At 43.0% G+C, this 23638-nt stretch overlaps 1 protein-coding gene across 5 annotated transcripts in view; it reads left to right on the top strand.

The window, feature by feature from the left end:
• The first annotated feature begins 1614 nt into the window (after positions 1–1614).
• Positions 1615–23638, top strand: part of als2b (alsin Rho guanine nucleotide exchange factor ALS2 b) — a 30798-nt gene continuing 8774 nt past the window's right edge. Inside the window, exons 1-23 of one of the 5 annotated variants that reach the window (XM_026158188.1) lie at positions 1615–1778; positions 2068–2177; positions 2556–2704; positions 2920–3878; positions 5146–5461; positions 8498–8672; positions 9398–9494; positions 9823–9900; positions 9984–10220; positions 10323–10494; positions 10593–10782; positions 10867–10932; positions 11035–11239; positions 11503–11634; positions 11750–11878; positions 12023–12046; positions 14561–14631; positions 15947–16013; positions 16093–16289; positions 16378–16443; positions 16549–16647; positions 19426–19590; positions 19701–19812. In XM_026158188.1, the coding sequence (XP_026013973.1) occupies positions 2158–2177; positions 2556–2704; positions 2920–3878; positions 5146–5461; positions 8498–8672; positions 9398–9494; positions 9823–9900; positions 9984–10220; positions 10323–10494; positions 10593–10782; positions 10867–10932; positions 11035–11239; positions 11503–11634; positions 11750–11878; positions 12023–12046; positions 14561–14631; positions 15947–16013; positions 16093–16289; positions 16378–16443; positions 16549–16647; positions 19426–19590; positions 19701–19812 (3726 nt within the window). In that variant the 5' untranslated portion in view covers positions 1615–1778; positions 2068–2157. Of the gene's footprint in view, positions 1779–2067; positions 2178–2555; positions 2705–2919; positions 3906–5145; positions 5462–8497; positions 8673–9397; positions 9495–9822; positions 9901–9983; positions 10221–10322; positions 10495–10592; positions 10783–10866; positions 10933–11034; positions 11240–11502; positions 11635–11749; positions 11879–12022; positions 12047–14560; positions 14632–15946; positions 16014–16092; positions 16290–16377; positions 16444–16548; positions 16648–19425; positions 19591–19700; positions 19813–23638 lie in introns of all 5 variants that reach the window. The other 4 variants (XM_026158189.1, XM_026158186.1, XM_026158190.1 and 1 more) reach the window with 4 other exon arrangements.

Below are 23638 nucleotides of genomic sequence, written 5' to 3'. Positions count from 1 at the left end.
TTTTGTTTTATAAAATGAAAGTAGCAAAAAAAAAATGAAGTCAATACCATAGATCAGGCTACAGACTTTAATGTTACAGGATTTGTATTTAGTGCATTTTCTCATTTTATTATTGAAAATTGACAGAGGCGAGGCTGCCGGACACTGGCGCCACCGGGCCCTCTGACCACCACCAGTAGGCAACGGGTGAAGTGTCTTGCCCAAGGACACAACGACCGAGACTGTCCAAGCCAGGGCTCGAACCGGCAACCTTCCAATTACAAGGCGAACTCCCAACTCTTGAGCCACGATCGAGAAATTAAATATGTTTCAGTATTTAAATATAAATATTACAAAAGCCAGTTTATATAAAGGCCCTGTTGTGAAATAGTGCCAGTCACTGTTTTAAAGTCATTAAGAGTTGTATAAGGGTATTTGTTGACCCCTTTTTAGACTTTGCGTTCTTTCTATCCTGAGCCCTCCGCTTTCCGTAGAGTCTGTCACAACAACGGCAGCAGCTGAGCCGGGCCTGAGAGCAGGAAACAAATAAGAGGTCTCACTCTGTTGTAGTTTCTTTTTAAAGCTTGCCCATTGGACTGTGTGTGGCATTTAAACCTGACATTTGTGAGGAAAAGCATAATATTCCTATTTCTATGCTGTTTTAAAAACAGTCTGCCAGTCTGCCCCAGGGGCTCCTGCTTTTGGGCATGCTCAAAACACCTCACATCCAGAGGCATCCCAGAAGTGCTGTTGTCAGAGGTAACTTTGCCCTTGGTCTCCTCAATTGGTTCTAGGTAAGGGGCCACACTGAGTTAGATTCAAACTACCCTTGCGAAGTTAAAAACATTGCTTTACCTCACTCTGGATTCAAGTTGTGGATAACCTGCACAAGGAACCATGAGGATCTAGTGCTCCGGTGGCTAAGATGCAAAAGCCCTGGCGGTCCAGGGTTTAAAGTCCACAATTTGTGCTCTTGAGCAATAGTTCTCCAGGCTGTCTTCAGATTTTTTAAGCGTCCGATTGGAAAAAGCATGACAATGATCCCAAACATACTGCCAATGCAATAAAAATATACCTGGAAAGAAAAACACACTGTGAATCAATCAGTCACGGACTGGCCTCCCCAGAACCCAGACTTCAACATTATTGAAGCAGTGTGGGATCATGTTGACAGAGAACAGAACAAAAGGCAGAAACATCCAAAGAAAATCTTTGAATGTCCTTCGAGAAGCCTGGAGAACTATTTCTGAAGACTACTTAAAGAAATGCAACAAAGCTGCCTAAGAGTCTGCACGTTTCAATTAAGCTTTATTGCTATTTCCCATTTTCCAAGAAAAATACACTGATGTGAGAAGTGGCTCATTTTTGCACAGTGCTGTATTTACTGTTAGTTTTTTGGATATAATAAACATGTCTGCCTGACTATGTTCGTCCAATGTGTTACATTTTAATCTGTGAACTTTCTACTGATGCCCTGACACTTTCCCGCCTATGAAAGCCTGCTAATATGACAGATAATACGATCTGAAGGCGACTCCTCTCACCAAAAGCTGAAATCTTCCAACTTGTGATACCAACAACACGTCCTATAAAAAATATGTGTGCTGTCCCTTTAAGGCGCGCTCTCTTCGTTCCGGCTCGCTCCCGCGGAGGAGTGGGACCTCCTGACAGTTGGACGATCTTCAGCGTGTCAACATTACAGAAATGAGCAGCAGACAGCGTCTAAACACGCTCACTACCGCGTGTGTCAGCGACCTCTTTACGTGAACACCTCGAGGAGCAGCGCAGACGGCCGGCTGGTGAGGAAATGTATCTTTAATAAATGTATTTTTAAAATCCAGAAAACAGAGCAGCGACACCTGTGGTTTCAACTAGCTCTGTGGCTAATCAGCTAATGTTATCTACCGGCGGCTAATAACATGCCTGAGGAGTTTTAAGGGGTTAAATATATAAAAATGTGCCCTTAGCACTTTTATTGTGACACCCCAGTCTGTTGGCTTGTGTTTCAGGGGTTTCCTTCTGGATATTCCCCCATAGTTCAGTCACTGTGGCTGGACTGATAATGTTTGACTGTACTTTTGCTTTCAGAACCTCAATTAGCAGCAGCGGCGGCAGCAGGAGGAGGAATAGGAGGAGTCCTGAATCTGACATGCTGATAGAGGAGTATCAACCCCACTGATGGAAATCCAGAGTAAGAGGTAGGTCTACCCAGAGTCATCCCCCTCCTAGTTCTCTGCAGGATTATGCCACTCAGCTGGCTGCCTGTGATCACCATGTGACATTGCCTAAGGATGGAGTTGTTGTGCTCACTTCTGCTTTCACTGACAAAACATCTGTTGTTCAGGAGAAGTGAGGGGCGTGGGGATCAAACGCCTACTGAGGCGATTTGTCTGCCTCTGCTCTGCTTTATCAGCCACCCACGCACCTCTGATTCTCTGTCATGTTTTTCCTCAGTTTTGTTAGATGAGGTCCTAAATACAGAATACAGTACCCAGTTCCCTACCTTTCCTTGGGAAGGATCCTTACACTTCCTTTCTAATTCACTCTTGCTAATCTCTACAATTTCTCTCCCCCAGCTCTTGGGACGATGGCAGCGGCGGCGAGCGAGGACTGCTCCACTCTTGGAAGGGCTACTCTTACAGCATCACCCCAGAGAGGCTGCTCCTCCCCCGGCCGGTCCTCCAGGTCGCTCTGGGTTCGCAGCATGGCGTTCTCCTGGTGGAAGGTGAAACTTCTTTTTCTTTTGGAGGGACATGTTTATGACTTGTCACAGAGTCATAGTCGATACTTAAGCACATCTTCATGAATTCATTCTGTCTTTACTGTTTGTATTGATCAGAAGTCATGCTTTTATGTTGTGATTTCTAAATCTTTATTCTGATGTTTTTGGATAAATCAAAGTTAACCCACACTGATTGTCTGTTGTTACATCTTCTTCAGGGGGACAGGTGTACAGCTTCGGCGAGTTGCCGTGGAAGCAGAGTCAAGTGCCAGAGCCAGCCAAACCGACCCTGGAGAGCGCGCTCAGTGGGCAGCGGGTGGTCACAGTCGCAGCCGGAAGCTTTCACAGTGGGGCAGTGACGGAGGATGGCGGCGTCCACATGTGGGGGGAGAACAGTGCGGGACAGTGCGGCTTGTCGGGCCTTAGCACTGTTCCCAACCCGACTCCCGTCGCCCTGCAGGACTTGGACACTGTCACTGTCCCCCCGCAGACAGTGCCTGTGCTGGAGCTGGCTTGTGGGGAGAAGCACACCCTGGCTCTGTCGGTGCAGCGTGAGGTGTGGGCATGGGGCAGCGGTTGCCAGCTGGGCCTCAATGCCGCCGTCTTCCCTGTGTGGAAGCCTCAGAAGGTGGAGCACCTGGTAGGTCGGTATGTTTTACAGGTGGCCTGCGGGGCATCTCACAGCCTCGCTCTGGTGCGCTGCCTGGGGTCTCACGATGGCCACCGGCCTCATGTGGACAAATGTGGGAGGTGTAACGAACTGCTCTACACCATGACAGACAAAGAGGACCACGTCATCATCTCTGACAGCCACTACTGCCCGCTTGGCGTGGAGCTGACCGAGGATGACGGCAAGCTGGAGGCACCCAACCCAACCACAGGTCTCAAAACATCCCCATCAGAGCCTGTCCTCCCCTCCTACACCTCAAAGTCAGAGTCCCCGGCAGTGCCTACAGTTGCTGACCCCACCTCTGTCCCCTCCCAACCTCATGCCTCTGAGGAAGGGGAAGCATCTTTGGTTAATGGCATGCTCCAGGTCTCAGACTCAGACACCTCGGCTCTATCTGGAGCTGAGAGTGATGCTGTTGCCGGGGCCAAGAGCTCACCATATCCAGACGAGCAGGCTGTGAAGGACTACCTGAAGAAGCTGTCCGACAACACACAGACGAACACACAGGCAAGCGGAGGGCTGAACGCTCTGCTGGTGAGCAGCGTGACAGTAGAGAGAAAAAGCGAGCATTCGTTGTTTTGTTTTTTTTGATTCACTAACTCTGCTACTTAAATCTATTTGAAGTAGATTTTGAAATGTCTTGTTAGATAACCGTGAGATCTATATCAACCAAAATAACTGAGGAGGCTTGGTCACTGCTTTTATCCTTTAATGCAATAGTACGTGAAAAATCAGACGCCACGATTGCTGGAGTGACTTCAGCTTAAAGGTTTACCTCCCCCTTTTATAAACATGGAGCAGATGAGTTTAAGCTTCAAGTCAGCAAACGGGTGGGTCTGAAACATCAGTGGAGGAACTTCCTGCTGGAACACAGAAAAGTTGCTGCCACAGTTTTGCTTCAGACTTCCTCTGTTCCAATATAGGAAGCAACAGCTATGGTTTCGGAGCAGACTCCAGCAGGTCATGGGGCTGTGTTGACAACTTAATCTTAAACTTCTCAAACTGTTTCTGGATGCTTTTTGTTAAATATTTGCTTGTTCACTGTAATTTGAAGTCCGGAGCAACTGCTTTTAGAAGTAGAAATAACTGAGGAATGCCTTTCGTGACGTTTTAGTTATGTGGTCATTTTCAAAAAAAAAAAGAAAACAGCAAAAGTGGCATTTGTGTGATTAATGAGCGTAAAAAAAGTAGTTGTCACCAATGCATACAAAGGTTTTTTGAGCAGCCATAGTCAATTTCACCTGTAGACTGTATAAAACATGGTGGAAGCTTGTTTCCACTTTCTGTTGACTAAAATGTAAACATTTTGAGATGATAAATCAGTGACAGAAACAAGCTTCCAGAAAACATAGAAGAAACTTTCAGGTGTGTGGGGAAAAGTCAGATGCACCGCTCATCACCACATCATGGTTTTGATTTGTATGGATTCTAGTTAAAATAAGAAACAATGCGTCACACACGATATGTTCAAGGATAACTGGAAAGTTCAAAAACTGACCATTAGGCTAGTTGTTTTATTTAGCTTGTGGCTACGATAACTGCGTAATTTTTTGACAGTATTTGTTTATGGATTCTAAAACGCTGCCAGTGTAGTTTGAAGCCGTTTGAATGCTAGAACAAAAGCATCAGGATGGGAGACCACCACTCTCTAAAATCTAATGACGGCTTTCACTCAAAAATGTATTTGAAAAGTCACAAAAAGCTACAACTTTTTATTTTCCATTTTCCACCCAAACATCTTTAAACTTTTGACCATCTTTCACTTCTCTTCCAGCCCTCAACTGGAGGACTGATGTCCTCCACCCCCACCTCGGCACTCAACAACCTGGTTGCCTCCTGCGCCTCTGCAGTGGGCGGGCGGGTGGCCTCCACCTACGAGGCCCTGTCCCTGAAAAAGATGATGAACTTCTACCTCCCCTCAGGGGCCTCGCGGTCAGGAGGATCCCCTGGAGTGGTCGATAACTCTGCTGAGCGTGTCCGCCAGGAGGACTCCATGCAGGGGAAGAAGAGCTCCAGCACAGGGGACATCCGTGAAGAGGAGGCAGAGGGTCTGCGACGCCGCCTCTCGCTGCCAGGGCTGCTCTCACAGGGTAGATACGCTGTTCACCTCTTATCCTCCTCCTATGGCCTGCTGCGTAAGTACGCCTTGCGCTCGTGCAGGTCGATGGCAGTCTGTGCACGCTTCAGGCTTCATTATTGAACTTGTGAGCTCAGTGTTGCGGCATGCTTCATGCCCATGTGATGTTTCTGTCATATTCAGCACAATGTCACCTCCAGCCACTCCATCTCTGATTGCCTTTAAATATCTGTGAAGTGCACGTTTTGTGTTTTTTACATGAACCAGGCCTGATTGATTGTAAAGATACAGATGACTTGTTTTGTTCAAGGTTTTTAGGAGTATTCTTGTGTATATGCAAATGCACTTACTAGTATACCGAGACCATTTCTTTTGAAGCTTTAGTGAACAGTAGATGCATCTCTCAGGTCCTGTGTCAAGTCTTTAATGGAATTTTTCCTAATGTTTCCTAACAACATGACTTTCATATAATTTTAATTTACTGTAGATCCTTATTAGACCCCCACTTCACAACATGCCAGGATTTTTAGGAAATCCCTTCTTTGTGCCAAAAAAAATGTTTTCTATCAGACTGTTATCTTTGTGATTTTTCATAGATTTAATTAAAGAAATAGCAACATACAGTAACAAAGTGCCTAAAGATACAAAAAATTTAAGTTGGATCTTGAGTTGTCTGTTATGTGTAGATGCAGCACTGGTTCATCCCTTGACTTAAGAGCCTTCTTTATACTTGAATGATTCATAGGTCAGTGTTAAGTGGCTGAACAAACAAAAAACATTCCTCTGAAAATGGTCAGGGACAAGGACTGCAATGAAAAGGATTGAAAAAGCAGCAAAACAAAACCTTTGAAGGGCCCTCAGAAAGCCTGGAGAACTGTTGCGCAAGAGCACTTTAAAAAATGAGAAAGTCAAGTCATCTGTCTAATGTGTGTGACTTGTATAAGAGTCAAAGGTCACTGCACCACTTATTAATTATTAACAGATGTATCCAAGCACACACACACACACTACTGAAAAACTCACATAGACATCAATGTTTTCATTGGGGAAAAATATAAAAAAATATTTTAATGAATAATAAAATAAATAAATAATAAAATTAATAATTTAAATTAATATAAATATATTTATTTTTATATTTTAGTTCTAAAAGTAACAAAAGCAAAATGCTGCTTGGGTTGTAAATGCTTCATGTTAAAATGATCACCTCCTCCTGTCAGCGTGTTTCACTGTTCTAGAAAACGGCAGCAAGAACAAAAGGATTTAGCAGATTTAATAGAGCAGAATGAAGGTTTTAGGTGTGATTTAGAGAGAAAGGTGTTTGGTGCATTATGGGAAAGCCCTTTGCTTCTGAGTGACCCAGAGTGGGAATTAGATAGATGGACTTTCCCTCTGCCTGTTTGTCTGTCATCATATCTTTCTTTCCTTACTGGGAGAGCCTGACACGGTTGGCTATAGATTTCATCATCGGTTTATAAGCTGACATCTTATGAATGTCGGTTTTTAAAGACCTGATAGATAATGTTTGATGAGGAAACCCTAAAACCTGCCAGACGAGTTCACACAGACATTTTACACGTGCTATATGCCAACAACCAAATCAAGAGAGTTTGGGCAGTGTAGGTGATTATCTTTAGGCCTTTGAGAAAGAATGGTGAATTAGAGCGCAAGCAGGGTAGAGCAGGTAGAGATGAGTGTCAGGATTGATTTGTGACAGAAGGATAGCGACAAGAGTGAAAGAGAAGATTTACGAGATGGTAGTGAGACCTGCTATGATGTAGGTATGGAGACGGCGTCACTAACAAAAAGACACGAGGTTAAAGGTGTTCAAATTTTCACTGGGAGTCACCAGGATGGACGGATTAGCAAGGAGTACATCACAGGGACAGCTCAGGTTCAGCGCTTTAGAAAAAGTTGGAGAGGCTGAGATGATTTGAACCTGAGAAAAACAGGAAGACCTCAGAGACTATTCACAGATTTAGAGAAGGAAGACATGCAGAGGGTTGGCTTGACAGAGGAGGATGTTAGAAATGGAGTCAGATGTAGGCAGTCACTGTGGCGATCCGTATAGGAAAGAAGATTAAAATGAAGAAGACAAAGATGTGGGTCTCCAGAGTGGAGAAGGTTTTGCATTGGACGCATGGAGGTAAACAGCCTATCTGCAGCCTTAATGGAGGGTTGGCTTGGGTCCATATGCATTGTTGAAACCATCAACTGTCAACTGACAATGATATTTGGCGAATTTGCATTCATAAAGAGTGGCTGCTGTCTGGATATCCTGATATTTGATCCCGTTTCCACCAAAGACTAAGCTGACTAGCTGCTTTGTTCCACAATTGGCACGGCCACACTAATGTGTACTGTGACGTTCTTATGTGGCTAACAACCAGCTGATTTGGATCACCCGGTCTGGAGATCGCAAAGAACACCACCTTCTTCCGGACTTCCTGTATGTCTGCACGTTCTTTGTTTTTGTTCAGTTTAAGTTGCACAACGCTCTCACCACCATCTCACCATGCTCACATTTACATGACTGATATTTGTGGTAAAGGCTTGTGTTCTTTCCAGTTTTGTCCTAGTAGCCTTTAATGTCCCAGAGCATGCTGCTCATGCTTAAATGCTGCACATGTTGCTAATGTTGCTAACCTTCTTGAGAAGTTTTGAAGCAGGGGAGTGATGCACTTCTTGCCTCACACATACAAGAAGTAACCTACAATAACCTTTTGACTCGGGACAGGAAAAAAGTTTGATTGTGAAAGTTGACTGTCTGGATTTTTGGATCTCAGGGCTTCCATAGTGTTTGTCATGATTTTAGTGGCTGATGTGTCTCTGTGCAGGCTTGCCTTTCTTTTTAAACTCCTGTTTGTTTGTCTGAACTTTACACCCTAAACTGATTATCTCGTAAAAAATTCAGTTAAAACTTTTTCATTCAGCCGGAAGCTAGTAATTAGAATATTAATAATAAGAACTGAAAAATAACAGAGGAAAATACTGAAGCTGTTTAAATGTCTGTGCAGTGGACAGACCTCTCTGTTTTTGACTCCTGCAGTGTCACCGCGACTGCTAAGGAAAGCCGGTCGTCCCAAAATGCGAGCGGTCGCCCTCACCCCGCTGGGGGGGGCCATCCCCGAGGACCACGAGGTGCTGCCCACCCTGCAGACAGAGGTGTGGAGCTGGGGCCACGGCGAGCATGGACAGCTGGGACACGGAGACAACCTGGCCAGGTTGGACACACCTGTCACAGTAATAACAGGATGTCTGGACCATAAAGGCAAATGTTCAAGGTCATAAAAAAAAAAAAAAAAAAAATCAAGCCACTTCACCACCAGTCTTTATCATTATTATTTTGGGGGTTTAACACCGATTTACATTGTTAACTTTGAAAATAAAAACTCATTGACCAGCCTTCGGTAAACACACATGAGTACAGATTAGAGCCTATCCAATATATCAGCCAATATTACCTATTCGCCGATATGTCAGTTTTGGCCGTTTCCAATAAATTAAAGTAAAAAGGTAAATAAAGAAACGGGTTTGATGTTGCATAGTTTGCCCTTTAGTGGACACTTTGCAACACGTGGTTTGAACGCCACAAACAACAAGCAGCTGATCTGAGGAGTCGTGCCAAATGAATAATCCAGTGCTTGTGACAATGAAAAGAAAAATTGTTTTTAAACTATGTTGTCAAGTTATGGTAATCAAAACTCATATCTAAACCTAGCAAATGTATTTGTTTAACAGAAAATATCGGCTGATATATCCAGTTGTTTGATCACCAAGTATCTGTCTCAAAAATATCAGTTGTCCTCTGATACAAAATTTTTAGGCTGGACATTTTTTGTTTGCTGTTGTCTTGACAGTAAACTCACGTCTGTGTTTACATAGCATGTCATTAACTCTGATATAAATGGCTGCCCTCTGACCAGCAGTGTGTTGTGTGTCTTTGCAGACTGCAGCCGCTCTGCATCAAGAGTCTGAACAACAAGGAGGTGGTGCGGGTGGCGGCCGGCGCTCACCATTCCCTCGCTCTGACGGCTCAGTCTCAGGTTGGTCATTGAATCGAAGTAGAAACTATATTTTAAAAGGATGAGCAGTTCTACATCAACAGGTTTTTTTTGTTTTTGTTTTGACATTAAAAGGACAAAAGCATAGATCAGCAATGTCTTGATCATGCAAAACTAAGAAGTGGATATATATCAATAACCCTGACGCCACAGTGACCAATCTGGATCCAGAAATAAGCATGAAAATAAACCTGCTGTTGGCACAGAGCAGTGACATTAACCCTGTCAAAGCAAGTAAAAGCCCATAAATATTTTGTGTTTTCATTCAGAGACCTCACTCTTGTATGTGTGTGTACTTTATACCTTCCAGGTGTTTTCATGGGGCAGTAACAGCTCTGGCCAGCTGGGACACATGGAGTCACCGAGCACCGTCCCCCGCCTCGCCAAGGTGAGGAGACCACCACTCTTTTCCCGTTCATGCACATCAATCGTGTAAGTTGGTGTCTTTCAACATCTGCTTTCCTCATCCAGCTGTCAGAAGGGATCCGAGTGTGGGACGTGAGCGCGGGAGAGAGGCACACACTCCTGCTCGCAGATGGAGACTGCATCCAGCCCATCATTTACTACAGCGGGCAGCAGGTGAAGGAGGGCGAGGAGGAGGGGGGTAATGAGAAGGAGCTGCATCAGCAGGGAGGAGGAGAGGAGGAAGAGGAGGAGCAGGCGGGGGGCTACACCCAGCAGCCTGTTCTGCTGCCCTTCTGCATGAATGTACGTAGTTTAATGCTACAGGTTCTTGCTTTTAGCTCAGCACTTAGCTTCAGGTTGTGTGTTTGTACGAGTGTGAATGTGCGTTTCTTGTGTTTTTCCCAGCTTGGTTATGTGAGCAGTGTGTTCGCGGGTGGGCGGCGGTGCGTGGCACTCTCTGACAGGAATGTGATGGGCTTCATCGCCAGCCTCCACGAGCTCGCGTCAGCTGAGAGGAGGTTTTACTGCAAGCTGTGTAACATCAAGTCTCAGATCTTACGCCCTCTGCTGGAGCTGGGTAAGAAGGACACATCAGGAAGACGAAGGTTTTCCCAAAGTTTAAAAAAGTTTTCAGCAGCCTTGATTTTCTTCTTTTCCTATCCCATCCTTCTCTAGAGTCTCTGAGCTCGGCCCTCGGGCAGGTCATCTTCGGCCTCCTGCAGACACTGGCGAACATGTTTGGCCGTCTGTGTCACCTGACTGGGCAGCACGCCACCAGCCTCACTGCTAGCCTGCGGCGTTGTCGTGAGGTCAAAAGCCTTCTCATCTTGGAGCACACCAGTATTTTCCTCGACTGTTACAACGAGTACGTGTCCAAAAACAAAACACAACTTGAAACATTTGCTAAGAGTTTAAGTCCTTAACGCTTTTAGCTTTTGTGTGTATGAAGTTACTGCAGCGCCGTCGGAAACTTCCAGGTGATGGGAGGCTTCCAGGCTCTGACCAAACCATCCATGTGAGTGCACACAAACAATTTCTACATTAACTCCACATGTTTAAGAAAAGAAAAATTAAAAAGTGAATCCTTTATGATAAATCGGTGGTGATTTTCTCGTAGAGACTTGTTTGGGAAAGGTCCAGAGCTGCTCCAGAAGCTGTCAGAGTGCGGCGAGGAGAACCTCACCACAGCCGACCTCCTGGTGGTGCTCTTCTACCTCCCTGCACGCCACCTTCACGAATACAGCCGGCTGCTGCTCAAACTGGCCACCTGCTTCGAAGTGGTAGGTGGAAGAAACTTGAGCAGCAGCGCATGTGACCTCAAAGTTTGTATTCTGTTATTTCCTCTTTTTACTAACATCAGGTTTCATCTTGTGTTGTCATTTCTACACAGTTTAATCTCCTTGTTTTATAGTAACTTTCATATTTCCTCCTTAATAAATACTGGAATACAGGAAATTATTTGTATACTTACAAAATATATAAAGATGGGGTTTTTTTAAAAAATAATCCTTATCTTATATAGGTTTTAGATTTTTGGCCTAAATTAACTACTTTTTTTTGTTTGTTTGTTTTTGGGGTTTTTTAGTGTTCCACTGAGTATCAGAAGCTTCAGGACAGCTGCTCCAAGTTTGAAGCTTCGGTCTTGCAACTGAAGCGAAAAAGGAAAGAGGCCGACTACACTGTTCACTTCTGGAAGATCTTTCCTGGAAAAATGACGGTAAACTCTCTGTCCTCATCTTCTGTATCATTGCTCGCACCAAGCCTTCCACGTTCAGTCCCAAGGTGTTATGTGATGCTCCATAATGCCGATTGGCATCCTTGTTTGTCGTCAGGACTCTCTGCGGAAGCCTTACCGGCGGCTGATCTGCGAGAGCAGCAACAAAGGTCTGACCCTGCAGAATGCCGGCAGGTTCTCCGTCAACTGGTTCATCCTGTTCAACGATGTTTTGGTCCACGCACAGGTTAGACCCACACAGACACACGCGCTCACACTGAACGCTCCCGTCACTTCTTCGCCTCTTTCACCTTTATGAAGCCATCATATTTCAGACACTGTAACCTGGTGTGTTTCAAGCGTTTGTGTGTGCTTGCCTCCGTGCTGTCAGGGCGTGGCGCCTTGTAAAAATCTTGTAAGTATGCGGCCAGCAGCAAAACTCAGCATAGCGACCCAACTCACCCTGTCTCCCACCTCCTCCTCCTCCTTGTTTTTTGTGTGTGTGTGTGTGTGTGTGCGCGCGCGCTTTGGGGTGTGTGTGTGTGTGTGTGTGTGTGTGTGTGTGCGCGCGCGCTTTGGTGTGTGTGTGTGTGTGTGTGTGTGTGTGTGTGCGCGCGCGCTTTGGGGTGTGGGGGGACCCTGTGTGACAACATGTGGCCCTGTTGGACACACTTACTAAGGTGGACCCCCCCCAAATATCTGAATGAGTTTATGTTAGCGATGCACCTGTGCTACAACAAATATCAGTAATACTTTGTAAATGACCTGCAACTGAGGGTTTAATTCAACTGTAATTAAAAGATATTTTGCTGTATTTTACTTGAAATTACAATTTAATGATATTTACCTACAAATGCTTAAAGGTACGCTAGGATAGGGGGTAATAAGTCAGGTTTTTACAGGAAACAACGAGATAATTATACTGATTATATATAAAATGATTATACCAATAGTTATAAAATATTTTTTAAGCATATGAATAAGTTCCAACACTTTACAACCGTTTAAAATCAGACTGAATAATTTGGGTAATACTGATTTTGTTTTTTTTTGTTTTTTTGTTTTTTTTCTTCTTCTTCCGCCCTGTTCATTGCGCACAGAGATTTCTCCAGAATTTCCAGATTCTCTGAATATCCTGATGGTCATAGTATCTGCAATTTTACATTGAGGAGCATTGTTCTGAAATTATTTCACAATTCAGACAAGCATTTCTTTCGCAGATTGGTGAAACTCTCCCCACTTTAACTTCTGAGGTGCTGTCTTTTCTAAGATGCTCTCTTCTTACCCAGTCTGCCAATTAACCTAATTAAAAAGCAAAATATTCCTCCAGCTGTTTTTTAAATTTAATTTTAGTTTTTTTAAGTACCACTTACTTTTTCAGCCTTTTGTTTCCGTCCCACCTTTCTTGAGACTTGTTGCTGCCATCAAACTCAAAATGAACTAATATTTTTCATGAAACAGTCAAATGACTTCAAATTAGTTCAAACATTTGATATATTTTCTATATTCTAATGTGAGTAATAATGTGAATAGCAAATCATTTCTTTTTTCTTTTTTTTCTTTTGGGGGGGTTGCGATAAAGTTGGTTGCATGAGCTCAGTGGAAGGCAGCTATGTTCTCTCTGCTTACAAACATTTACATGCATGTACGGAAAGACAAAGGAGGAAATTTTGTACTAAAAAATTGAAAGAACTTTTTGAAACGCACACGTGTTTACAGCGGTTTGCCTCGTGTTTCACACTCGTTGAGACAATATCAGAACCTGCGGGTGCATTGCTACCTAAACTACATGAATATGTCCACTATTGCCCAGCCTCCGTCCCCTCCTCTCCCCTTCGCCTGCTCCCCACCTGTGGGATTCTGCTTGGAAAGATGAACAGACAGTAACCAAGGCTCTTTTAAATCTGCTCTGACACATTGGAGTCTAAAATCTTTCATGTTAAGTTCTCCTTTCCCGGTAAAGGCTTGGTTTCTGCTGTTAGCTGAAAGCACAAATCCGTTTCCATTTAAAGTGTTAAAAAACCAACAGTTCCTGGTTCACTTCTCCACAGCAGTTTCCTTTCCCCTCTCCTTGCTTGTTTTCCTTTTTTCATTCTGTTTAATATTCTTCTTTATTCCTCTTCATCATCTCTAATGTGATTGTTGTGTGCATCTCGATTCCCCTCCTCGCTCTCTGACTGGCGCCTCCCTTGAATCATCCTCGTCTTGTCAGTGTTTTAAAAAGCCAGAAATGCACAAACAAGTTTGACCATTTTTAACGCCTTCAGTAGCAGGTGTTAGCAGGACGATCAAAGTGGTGTCTGAAAGCAGAAGACCCGAGTGAGAAGCCAAAAGAAAAAGGATTAACTTCCTCTTTAAAGACGTGAGAACGACTGCTTTAGTCTTATGTTTAATCTTGGGTTTCTATTTTAAGCTTAAACGTGTTTTTATGCAAGCCTGAAATACAGATAGTTGATTTTTACTATTCTTTAAAAAGAATAAACTCTCTCTGCTGTTATTCTCATAACAGTGGATCCAGAAGTAGAATTGTAGCCTTATAATCATCGTATTCTCATAAAAAGCGGGATTATGATGCCTGATGTTACCAGTACAGTCTGAAACAGAGTTACTGTAGTGGCGGTCATTAAAAAATGACAATAACAATAAGGAAAGGGTAAGAAAAATAATAATGGTGTCTAAAGCAAGCAGTGGTTTACAGATATAAAAATGTGGACTTGTTGTCGTTCCCAGTTTGCTTGTTCTCTTTTAAGCGTCCCGGTCGTTGGTGAAGTCTGTCGATCACCTGATGTGCTCATTCGTAGTGGTTGGGTTCATGTCGCTGTCTCTCTCACTCACCGTCGGTGGTTATATTCTCTTTGATGCCTTCTCTTCTTGTCTCTCTTTTCCATTTTATCTTGTTATCCTCCCGACATCATTTTTTCTCCCCCAGTTCTCCACCCATCACATCTTCCCTTTGGCCACGCTGTGGGTGGAGCCAATCCCAGAGGAGGACACGGGCCTGTAAGTTTGCAGCTTTTCTATGATAATTGAAGGAATTTCACAGGGAGCTTTTGGAGTCATTATTACACAAACCTTATCTTTGTAATTATATTTACAGTTCTTTGCAGAAGTTTTGAGCCAGGAAACTATGTTGCTAAGAAAATAGGAAATGGGTGCACTGAAAATACATGGAAATAAAATAGGCAAAAACAGATTTTGGACAATTGTAACGAGCTTGAAAGTCAATATTTGGTGTGACCACCTTTATTCTTCAACACAGCCTGAACTCTCCTAGTCATCCGCAAACCATGACCAAGTCTCCACTCTTATTTACATTTAAAAAAGAAAAGGATCATACTTAGTTTTTAACTTTCTCTTTAAAGAGCCTTACATAAGAACTGGATTGAAAAGCAGTGATAACAGGTCTGATGGAGTGATGAATACAGATTTGACATTTTGGGATTCAGATTATCGTCAGTATGCAGGGAGCAGGTTAGCAGAGAGGTACAACAGTAAGTGTCTGTAAAATACAGTAGAGGCTCTGTCATGGTTTGGATCTGCATTTCAGTCAGTGGTGTTGGAGATTTTGTTAATTAATGAATTACGAACTCAAAAAGTACCATCAGACTTTGACCCACCTGCAATACCATCTGGAAAGCATTTGATTGGCAACAGTTTAATTTTTCAACATGACAATGACCCCAAACACACTTCCAATAAAGTAAAAGCATACCTGGAAATAAAAACACACAGTGGAACTCTATCATTCATGGATTGGCCTCCCCAGAGCCCGGACCTCAACATTATTGAAGCAGTCTGGGATCATGTTGACAGAGAACAGAACAAAAGACTTCAAGACTTTTGCACAGCACTGTATTATATTTATGCAACTATAATTGCACGGGCACATGAAGCAGAGATTAGTATCTCTGCTTCACAATGGAACAATGAATAGTTTCCATTGTTCCTGGGAAATACTTGAATGTTTACATTTTGCTCAGGGACCCCTTGGTAACTCATCATCAGCAGTGAGGGCTGGATCTGACTTAGAAACAGAGGGGCATTGCATGTTCATCATAAAGCATATTCTTCTTTATCATGCTTTTATACCATAATAGGAACCATAGTTTACAAAATGAACCTCATGAATTATTCACTAAGATTTGAAACTAGTGGCTTGGAGCATAATATGGAAAGTGTTTACTGAGATTTAATTCAGGGGAGAAGTAGGGTTATTTTGTCATAACTTGTAAATATCCATGTCTTGATCTTTCCTCACTGTTGCATCTGTGTAGTTTTTATATCGTGGTAAAACAAAGGGTATCTGTGCGTGTAGGTATGGGTTAAAGGTGATCACTCCTGAGGAGACGCTCACCCTGCTCGCCTCGTCTCCCATGGAGAAGGTAACTGTTTAAAAGCTGATGTTTACCTTTTTAAAAACTCAATTTCTATTTCTGAACTGGGCTGTTTGTTCATTCTTAGATCAAGTGGCTTCGCTCCATCAACCAGGCGGTGGACCAGGCCCTGAGCGGAAAAGGACAGGACGTGGCGTCAGGCAGCTCAGTGCAGAAGTTGGAGCCTCCCATCTCCAGAACAGCTTCGTACACGTTTTATAAGGAAGGGCGACTGAAGGATGCGACATATGAGGGTCGCTGGCTGTCTGGAAAGCCCAACGGCAGGTTGGATGTTCACACTGTTGCATTTACACTTAGATAATTTTACTTATATGTTGAGAAATTGGAAAGTGTTGTTTGTTTGTTTTCCCAGAGGTGTTTTGAAATGGTGTGATGGGAGAATATATACTGGGGCATTCAAGAATGGACTAGAAGATGGGTGAGTGCTGGAGCCTAAAATCTCCTAGTTGTTTATGGTAATTGTTCAATTTGTGTGTGGGTGTGTAAGCCTGAGAGCGTGATTTATCACCTTTTGTTTATGCAGCTTTGGTGAGTTTGTGGCCCCCAATAAGACGCTGAACAAGAACGACCACTATCAAGGTTACTGGAAGGATGGCAAGATGCACGGCCTGGGGACATACAGGTGAGCAGCATGAAAATGTATTATTTTCAGCAGCATGCCCTTTATTATAATTACTATTATTATGATTACGATGATGTTTGGCTAGATTTAATGCACAATTCTGAGTTCATTTTGGATTTCTAATCCACACACGGTCTAACGTATACATACATGCTCAAGTACAGTGGGGCAAAAAAGTATTTAGTCAGCCACCGATTGTGCAAGTTCCCCCACTTAAAATGATGACAGAGGTCAGTAATTTGCACCAGAGGTACACTTCAACTGTGAGAGACAGAATGTGGAAAAAAAATCCATGAATTCACATGGTAGGATTTGTAAAGAATTTATTCGTAAATCAGGGTGGAAAATAAGTATTTGGTCACCTCAAACAAGGAAAACCTCTGGCTCTCACAGAACTGTAACGTCTTCTGTAAGAAGCTTTTCTGTCCCCCACTCGTTACCTGTATGAATGGCACCTGTTTGAACTCATCATCTGTATAAAAGACACCTGTCCACAGCCTCAAACAGTCAGACTCCAAACTCCGCCTTGGCCAAGACCAAAGAGCTTTCGAAGGACACCAGGAAAAGTATTGTAGACCTGCACCAGACTGGGAAGAGTGAATCTACAATAGGCGAGCAGCTTGGTGTGAAAAAATCAACTGTGGGAGCAATCATCAGAAAATGGAAGACATACAAGACCACTGATAATCTCCCTCGATCTGGGGCTCCACGCAAGATCTCATCCCGTGGGGTCAAAATGATCATGAGAACGGTGAGCAAAGATCCCAGAACCACACGGGGGGACCTGGTGAATGACCTGCAGAGAGCTGGGACCAAAGTAACAAAGGTCACCATCAGTAACACACTACAACGGCAGGGAATCAAATCCCGCAGTGCCAGACGTGTTCCGCTGCTGAAGCCAGTGCATGTCCAGGCCCGTCTGAAGTTTGCCAGAGAGCACATGGATGATACAGCAGAGGATTGGGAGAATGTCATGTGGTCAGATGAAACCAAAGTAGAACTTTTTGGTAAAAACTCAACTCGTCGTGTTTGGAGGAAGAAGAATACTGAGTTGCATCCCAAGAACACCATACCTACTGTGAAGCATGGGGGTGGAAACATCATGCTATGGGGCTGTTTTTCTGCCAAGGGGACAGGACGACTGATCCGTGTTAAGGACAGAATGAATGGGGCCATGTATCGTGAGATTTTGAGCCAAAGCCTCCTTCCATCAGTGAGAACTTTGAAGATGAAACAAGGCTGGGTCTTCCAACATGACAATGATCCAAAACACACCGCCCGGGCAACAAAGGAGTGGCTCCGTAAGAAGCATTTGAAAGTCCTGGAGTGGCCTAGCCAGTCTCCAGACCTCAACCCCATAGAAAATCTGTGGCGGGAGTTGAAAGTCCGTGTTGCTCGGCGACAGCCCCAAAACATCACTGCTATCGAGAAGATCTGCATGGAGGAATGGGCCAAAATACCAGCTACTGTGTGTGCAAACCTGGTAAAGACCTATAGTAAACGTTTGACCTCTGTTATTGCCAACAAAGGTTATGTTACAAAGTATTGAGTTGTATTTTTGTTATTGACCAAATACTTATTTTCCACCCTAATTTACGAATAAATTCTTTACAAATCCTACCATGTGGATTCATGGATTTTTTTTCACATTCTGTCTCTCACAGTTGAAGTGTACCTCTGGTGCAAATTACTGACCTCTGTCATCATTTTAGGTGGGGGAACTTGCACAATCGGTGGCTGACTAAATACTTTTTTGCCCCACTGTATATACATGAATTCACTTACAATGCTTTAACCTAATAAGGCTAAGACCTATTAACTTCTCATTAGTGATTATGATTGACTACAACTGGTAGTTTGTTTGCCTCATTAGTTTGACCAATTCTCAAAACAATGTGGAAGTCACCAGCATCACTGTCCACAGCGAAGAACATCACCATGGACTGAGAGGGTGTTGATCAAAAAAGAAAATGCCCACATTAACGAGCCAAATGCCTTCTAGAGAAAAGTTTTATGGTCAGACGACACAAAGATTGAACTTTTTGACCACAATGACAAGACGCATGTTTGGAGGAGTAAAGGTGAGGCTTTCAAACCTAAGAGCACTGTCCCAGCTGTCAAACATGGTGGGAATATCATCATGCTCTGGGGCTGTATTGCTGCCAGTATTACTGGTATCCGTGGTACTGGTATATTGCACAAAGGGGAAGGAATAATGAAGAAGGAATACCTCCAAATTCTTCAACTCAATCTCAAATCATCAGCTAGACTGTTGAAACTTGGACACAGTTGGTATTCCAACAGGACAATGATCCCAAACACACATCAAACCTGGTTTTATTAAATGGATAAAGCATGCTAGCATTAAGCTTCTGGAATGGTGCTCCCAAAGCCCCAACCCATGAAAATTTGTGGACAATGCTTAAAAGCCGGATCCATGCCAAGGAACCAAACAATGAAGTGTTGATTGCTACAAAACGTGTCTGGTCGAGGTGCAGTATATATATTTGACCCTGTGTGTGCTTTCTTTCTTATGAAGATGAGCTAACTATCAGCAACCGTATTTAAACATACTTATAACAGTTTTGAGGGAGATTTCTCATTAGCAAATGTTGTCACCTGATAAAAGAAGTTCTTCTTGCTTGCTTTCCTTAAAATCAGAGACGACATAGGAAGCATTTTAGCAGTGAAATTTTTCAATAAAAGAACAGATTGAGGTTCAGTCATAGATGAAACAGCTGTGTTGTAAGAGAGCACCCCTCCTCTATCTGACTGCAGGTATGCCAGCGGTGAAGTTTATGACGGGTCCTTTCAGGAGGGCGTGCGGCACGGTCACGGCATGCTGCGCAGTGGCAAGCTGAACACCTCGTCCCCCAGCGTCTTCATTGGTCAGTGGCTGCAGGACAAGAAGACCGGCTATGGAGTCTTTGACGATATCACCAAGTACGCTCATTCCCACACTCAGACAGTTCTTTCGCCTATAAATTTACTGGCAGCTTTCTGATATTACACATATGAAGGGATAAATAGGCTGCTGTCTGTTTGCTTTCCAGAGGAGAGAAGTACATGGGCATGTGGCAGGACCACCAGCGGCAGGGCACCGGAGTGGTGGTCACCCAGTTTGGCCTGTACTATGAAGGAGCTTTTAAAGACAACAAGATGATGGTGAGCAGCTCAGAGGTTTTATCCCCAGTTGTCTCAGTGTGTCACAACAGCAGACGTTCTTCAGTTTTCATGTTTTTTCAAAGCACATCTGTAGTTCGGCGTATGACATTAATCTGTGTATTTTCCTGTTATTTTTGCCGTCTCACAAGCAAAACTATTCATAACAACATTTTTAAGCTAAAGTAAATTAAACCCTGCTTAAAAATATTTTTTTCCACAGTTCTGGTGATTTTCCTTTTGATGGAAGGACAAAATCAATTTTTTCATATTCAGGAAAAACCCTGAAGTAGAACAATTTAAATCATTCATAAATCATACAGTAGTATAATATTCAGTCATTTATTCTATTCTTTTATTCATTTTCCTTCAAATATATGTAGATGATGTAAGTACCAGAGCTGCTTTACGCTTTTTTTATTTTTTATTAAATTCTCAGTAGAGCTGGGCATCATCAGAAATGCCTGAAGGAAGGGAGGAAGGAAGGAAGGAAGGAAATAAAGCAATGTTCACAGACATGAGGTCACAAAGAATAATCACAATATAAGTGTAATAGAAAATTAAAATACAGGTGATAGCAATTCAAAATAAAGTTGTGACACAGAAAAGATCATTAAAAACATTTACTATCATTAAGATTCTCAACAGTAAGTCTGGTTAATGAACAAGCTGTCAGCTGCTTGTAGATTCAGATAAACGTAGATGTGAGAGGTACGAGTCTGTCATGAGGAACAACCAACACATCCTGAGCCTGTCATCGAGCCGCAGTGTGTTTAGTAAGAAGCTGAGATCTGTCCATTGTCCGTTTAGGGCTCTATAAGTAAGTACAAAAAAAAAAAAGTATTTTAAAATCTAAGCCAGTAAACAGAGCTTTACAGGAAGAAGCACAATGACATAAATGTGTGAGTAATTGTCTCTAGTTCAGCTGGAAAAAGGAAAAACAGTTTACAATTTAAATATGTTCCTTAAATGAAAGAAACCGGAAGCCCAGAGATGAAATAATACAAACGCATAATGCAGAAATGTCACATTTACAGATTAACAGTGAGCTCATTGGAGCTCTGTGTGTTTGTGTGTTCTTGTAGCAAACACTGTAACAGCAGCTCTAGGGCTGGGCGATATGGCCTAAAATCTATATCGCGGTATAATTTGAAGCACGTGCGGTAACGATATATATCACGATATATTCTCCTGTATAATGTATTTTCAACACTATAAGGCGCACTTAAAATCCTTTAATTTTCTCAAAAGTCGAGAGTGTGCCTTATGTATGAATTCTGGTTGTGCTTACTGACCTCGAACCGATTTAGGCGTGCAGAAATCTGTTAAAAAATGTTTTAGTACAACTTTGGTAAACCGCACTGCTTAATGGATACTATACACGGGCCAAACTTCAGTCAGGAGAACAACTGAGATTTTTCATCCACAATACAAGGTTAGTTTTTAATATACTGCAACAACATGGGAATAGAGCAGCTGCGAGAGAATTCAACATTAATGAATCAATGGTAGGGAAGTGGAGGAAGTGCAGGGCGATCGTGGCTCAAGAGTGTGGAGTTCACCTTGTAATCGGAAGGTTGCCGGTTCGAGCCCCGGCTCAGACAGTCTCGGTCGTTGTGTCCTTGGGCAAGATACTTCAACTACCGCCTACTGGTGTTGGCCAGAAGGGCCGATGGCGCAATATTGCCTCCACCAGTGTGTGAATGCGAGAGTGAATGAATAGTGGCATTGTAAAGCGCTTTGGGTGCCTTGAAAAGCGCTATATAAATCCAATCCATTATTATTATTATGGCAGCCTCGCTTCTGTCAGTCTACCCCAGGGCAGCTGTGGCTACAACTGTAGCTTGCCTCCACCAGTGTGTGACTGGGTGTGTAAAGTGCTTTGGGGTCCCTAGCAGGGGACCAGTAAAAGCACTATACAAATAGAGGCCATTTACCATTTTACCATTTTGGCTTTCCCCATATTTTAAAAGTGCTTCATCTCTTTGTTATGACTGTCGCCCGGCATAATTTGCAGACGATAATGGTAGTAGCCGCTGCGATGCTTTCGACCAAAACAGGCGCAGCTTGATGACATCATCAACATGCGCTATCGCGGTAGAACGGTATAGTCAAAATCTGTATGGTTGGCCAAATTTATATCGTTTCTATCGCCCACCCCTAAGCAGCATATATTAGGGGTGCAACGATACAGAAAATTCACGGTTCGGTTCGATATTTTTTTCGATACAAAAAAAATGTTCATGCCTTTTTAATTTGTCATTTATTAAAATTATAAATATATATTTTAACTCAAAAGTACAGTTTTTAAATTTAACCCTAACCCTTGTGCGTGTTTTTTATTTTGACAGCGAATGCGTACCTGCGGACCACTTATGTGCAGCCCTGGTTATTTAGCTCATCATATTGCAGCCACAGAAATTATTTTGTCCATGAAACCATAAAGCTGCACTTTCTTTTTGCCTTATAGTCTGATTTGTCATAACTTTTCCGTTTTGTGGTAAGCTTTTCTTTGGCTGTCACTTCTTCACCCTGACCTGTCTTATTTGGCTCAGCAGAACTAAAATATATATCCTGCTGCTTTTACACACGCACTCACATAAGCTCAGCGATTCTCTGCGCGATCAACCTCTCACATGTTTAAGCTTGCTGCGGGAGATTTCACTTGTCATGTTTGTGTAGTAAGCTAACGATTAATAAGACGATGTCAGAGGAATTGGTGCGCAAATTATCATCACTCACCAATCAAATCAAATCACTTTTATTGTCACATCACATGTGCAGGTACATTGGTACAGTACATGTGAGTGAAATTCTTGTGTGCGAGCTTCACAAGCAACAGAGTTGTACAAAATACAATAACGTAAACAAGCAAAATACAAGAATGGCTACATCTGAAACTAATAAATATATGTACAATATATAATCAGTGCTGTCCGAGCGATTGCAAAGTGAAAGCAAAAAAATAAGCGCAAATTCAAACGCGACTTCAATGTCACATATTGACAGTGGCTCACCGATGCCAATGACATAATTACCCAGCTACATTTCCGAAAGAATGCAAAAGCATTGACATATATTTTTCCTTCCTACAATAGCCCGACGGGCAGGGCAGAGATAGATTTTGGTAGCCCGACTGAAAAAATCGCTAGCCCCGGGACGTCGGGCTAGCGATATTGCAAGCCCTGTATCTGATTGAGGAATCACTCATCTTTGGAAAAGAGAGTTTATTACAGAGAAATGGCTCTTTCCAAAATAAAAGCTATACTATACGCTTCTTCTGGGCTATATTCTCAGCAGCATATTAAACATATCAGGTCCCCATAAGGAGACTCATGTGCTAACGGCTCTCTAAATGACTCGGCTAAAGTTTGTAGCATGCATGCTTGTTGTTTTTGTACTAGGATGATGTAAATGTGCAGTCATATTCGTTGTGTTCCCACTAGTGCTTTCAGGTTAATCTCGTTGAAATGACGTTAACGCCACAACACGGCAAATCTCCGTTAACGAGCTACCCCTGATAGCCCCGTGCATGGGGCTAGACGGCCAACACGTTAACGAGCTAACTGCGATAACACACTAGTTCCCACCCATGTAATTGAGCATTGCATGGCACATCCAACATACTGTTTTACTTTAGTCCATGACTCGCTTACCTTCAGGGTCATACATCACATGAAAACCAAAATAATTCCAAACGCCAGATCTGAATGAGAGTGGGGGAGGTCCATGTTACAAGGAGAGCTTAACTTCTGTCTCGCTAGCTTGCCCTGCGCTCTTCCTTCGATGCTGTCTGTGTTGAGCGCTCAGTGGATCTGGGCTCGACAGT

The sequence above is a fragment of the Astatotilapia calliptera genome, chromosome 23 (assembly GCF_900246225.1).
Source record: "Astatotilapia calliptera chromosome 23, fAstCal1.2, whole genome shotgun sequence".
In the NCBI taxonomy this organism is placed as follows: Eukaryota; Metazoa; Chordata; class Actinopteri; order Cichliformes; family Cichlidae; genus Astatotilapia; species Astatotilapia calliptera.
Note: the sequence above shows the minus strand (reverse complement) of the source record. Positions and strands in the feature narration are given on the sequence as shown.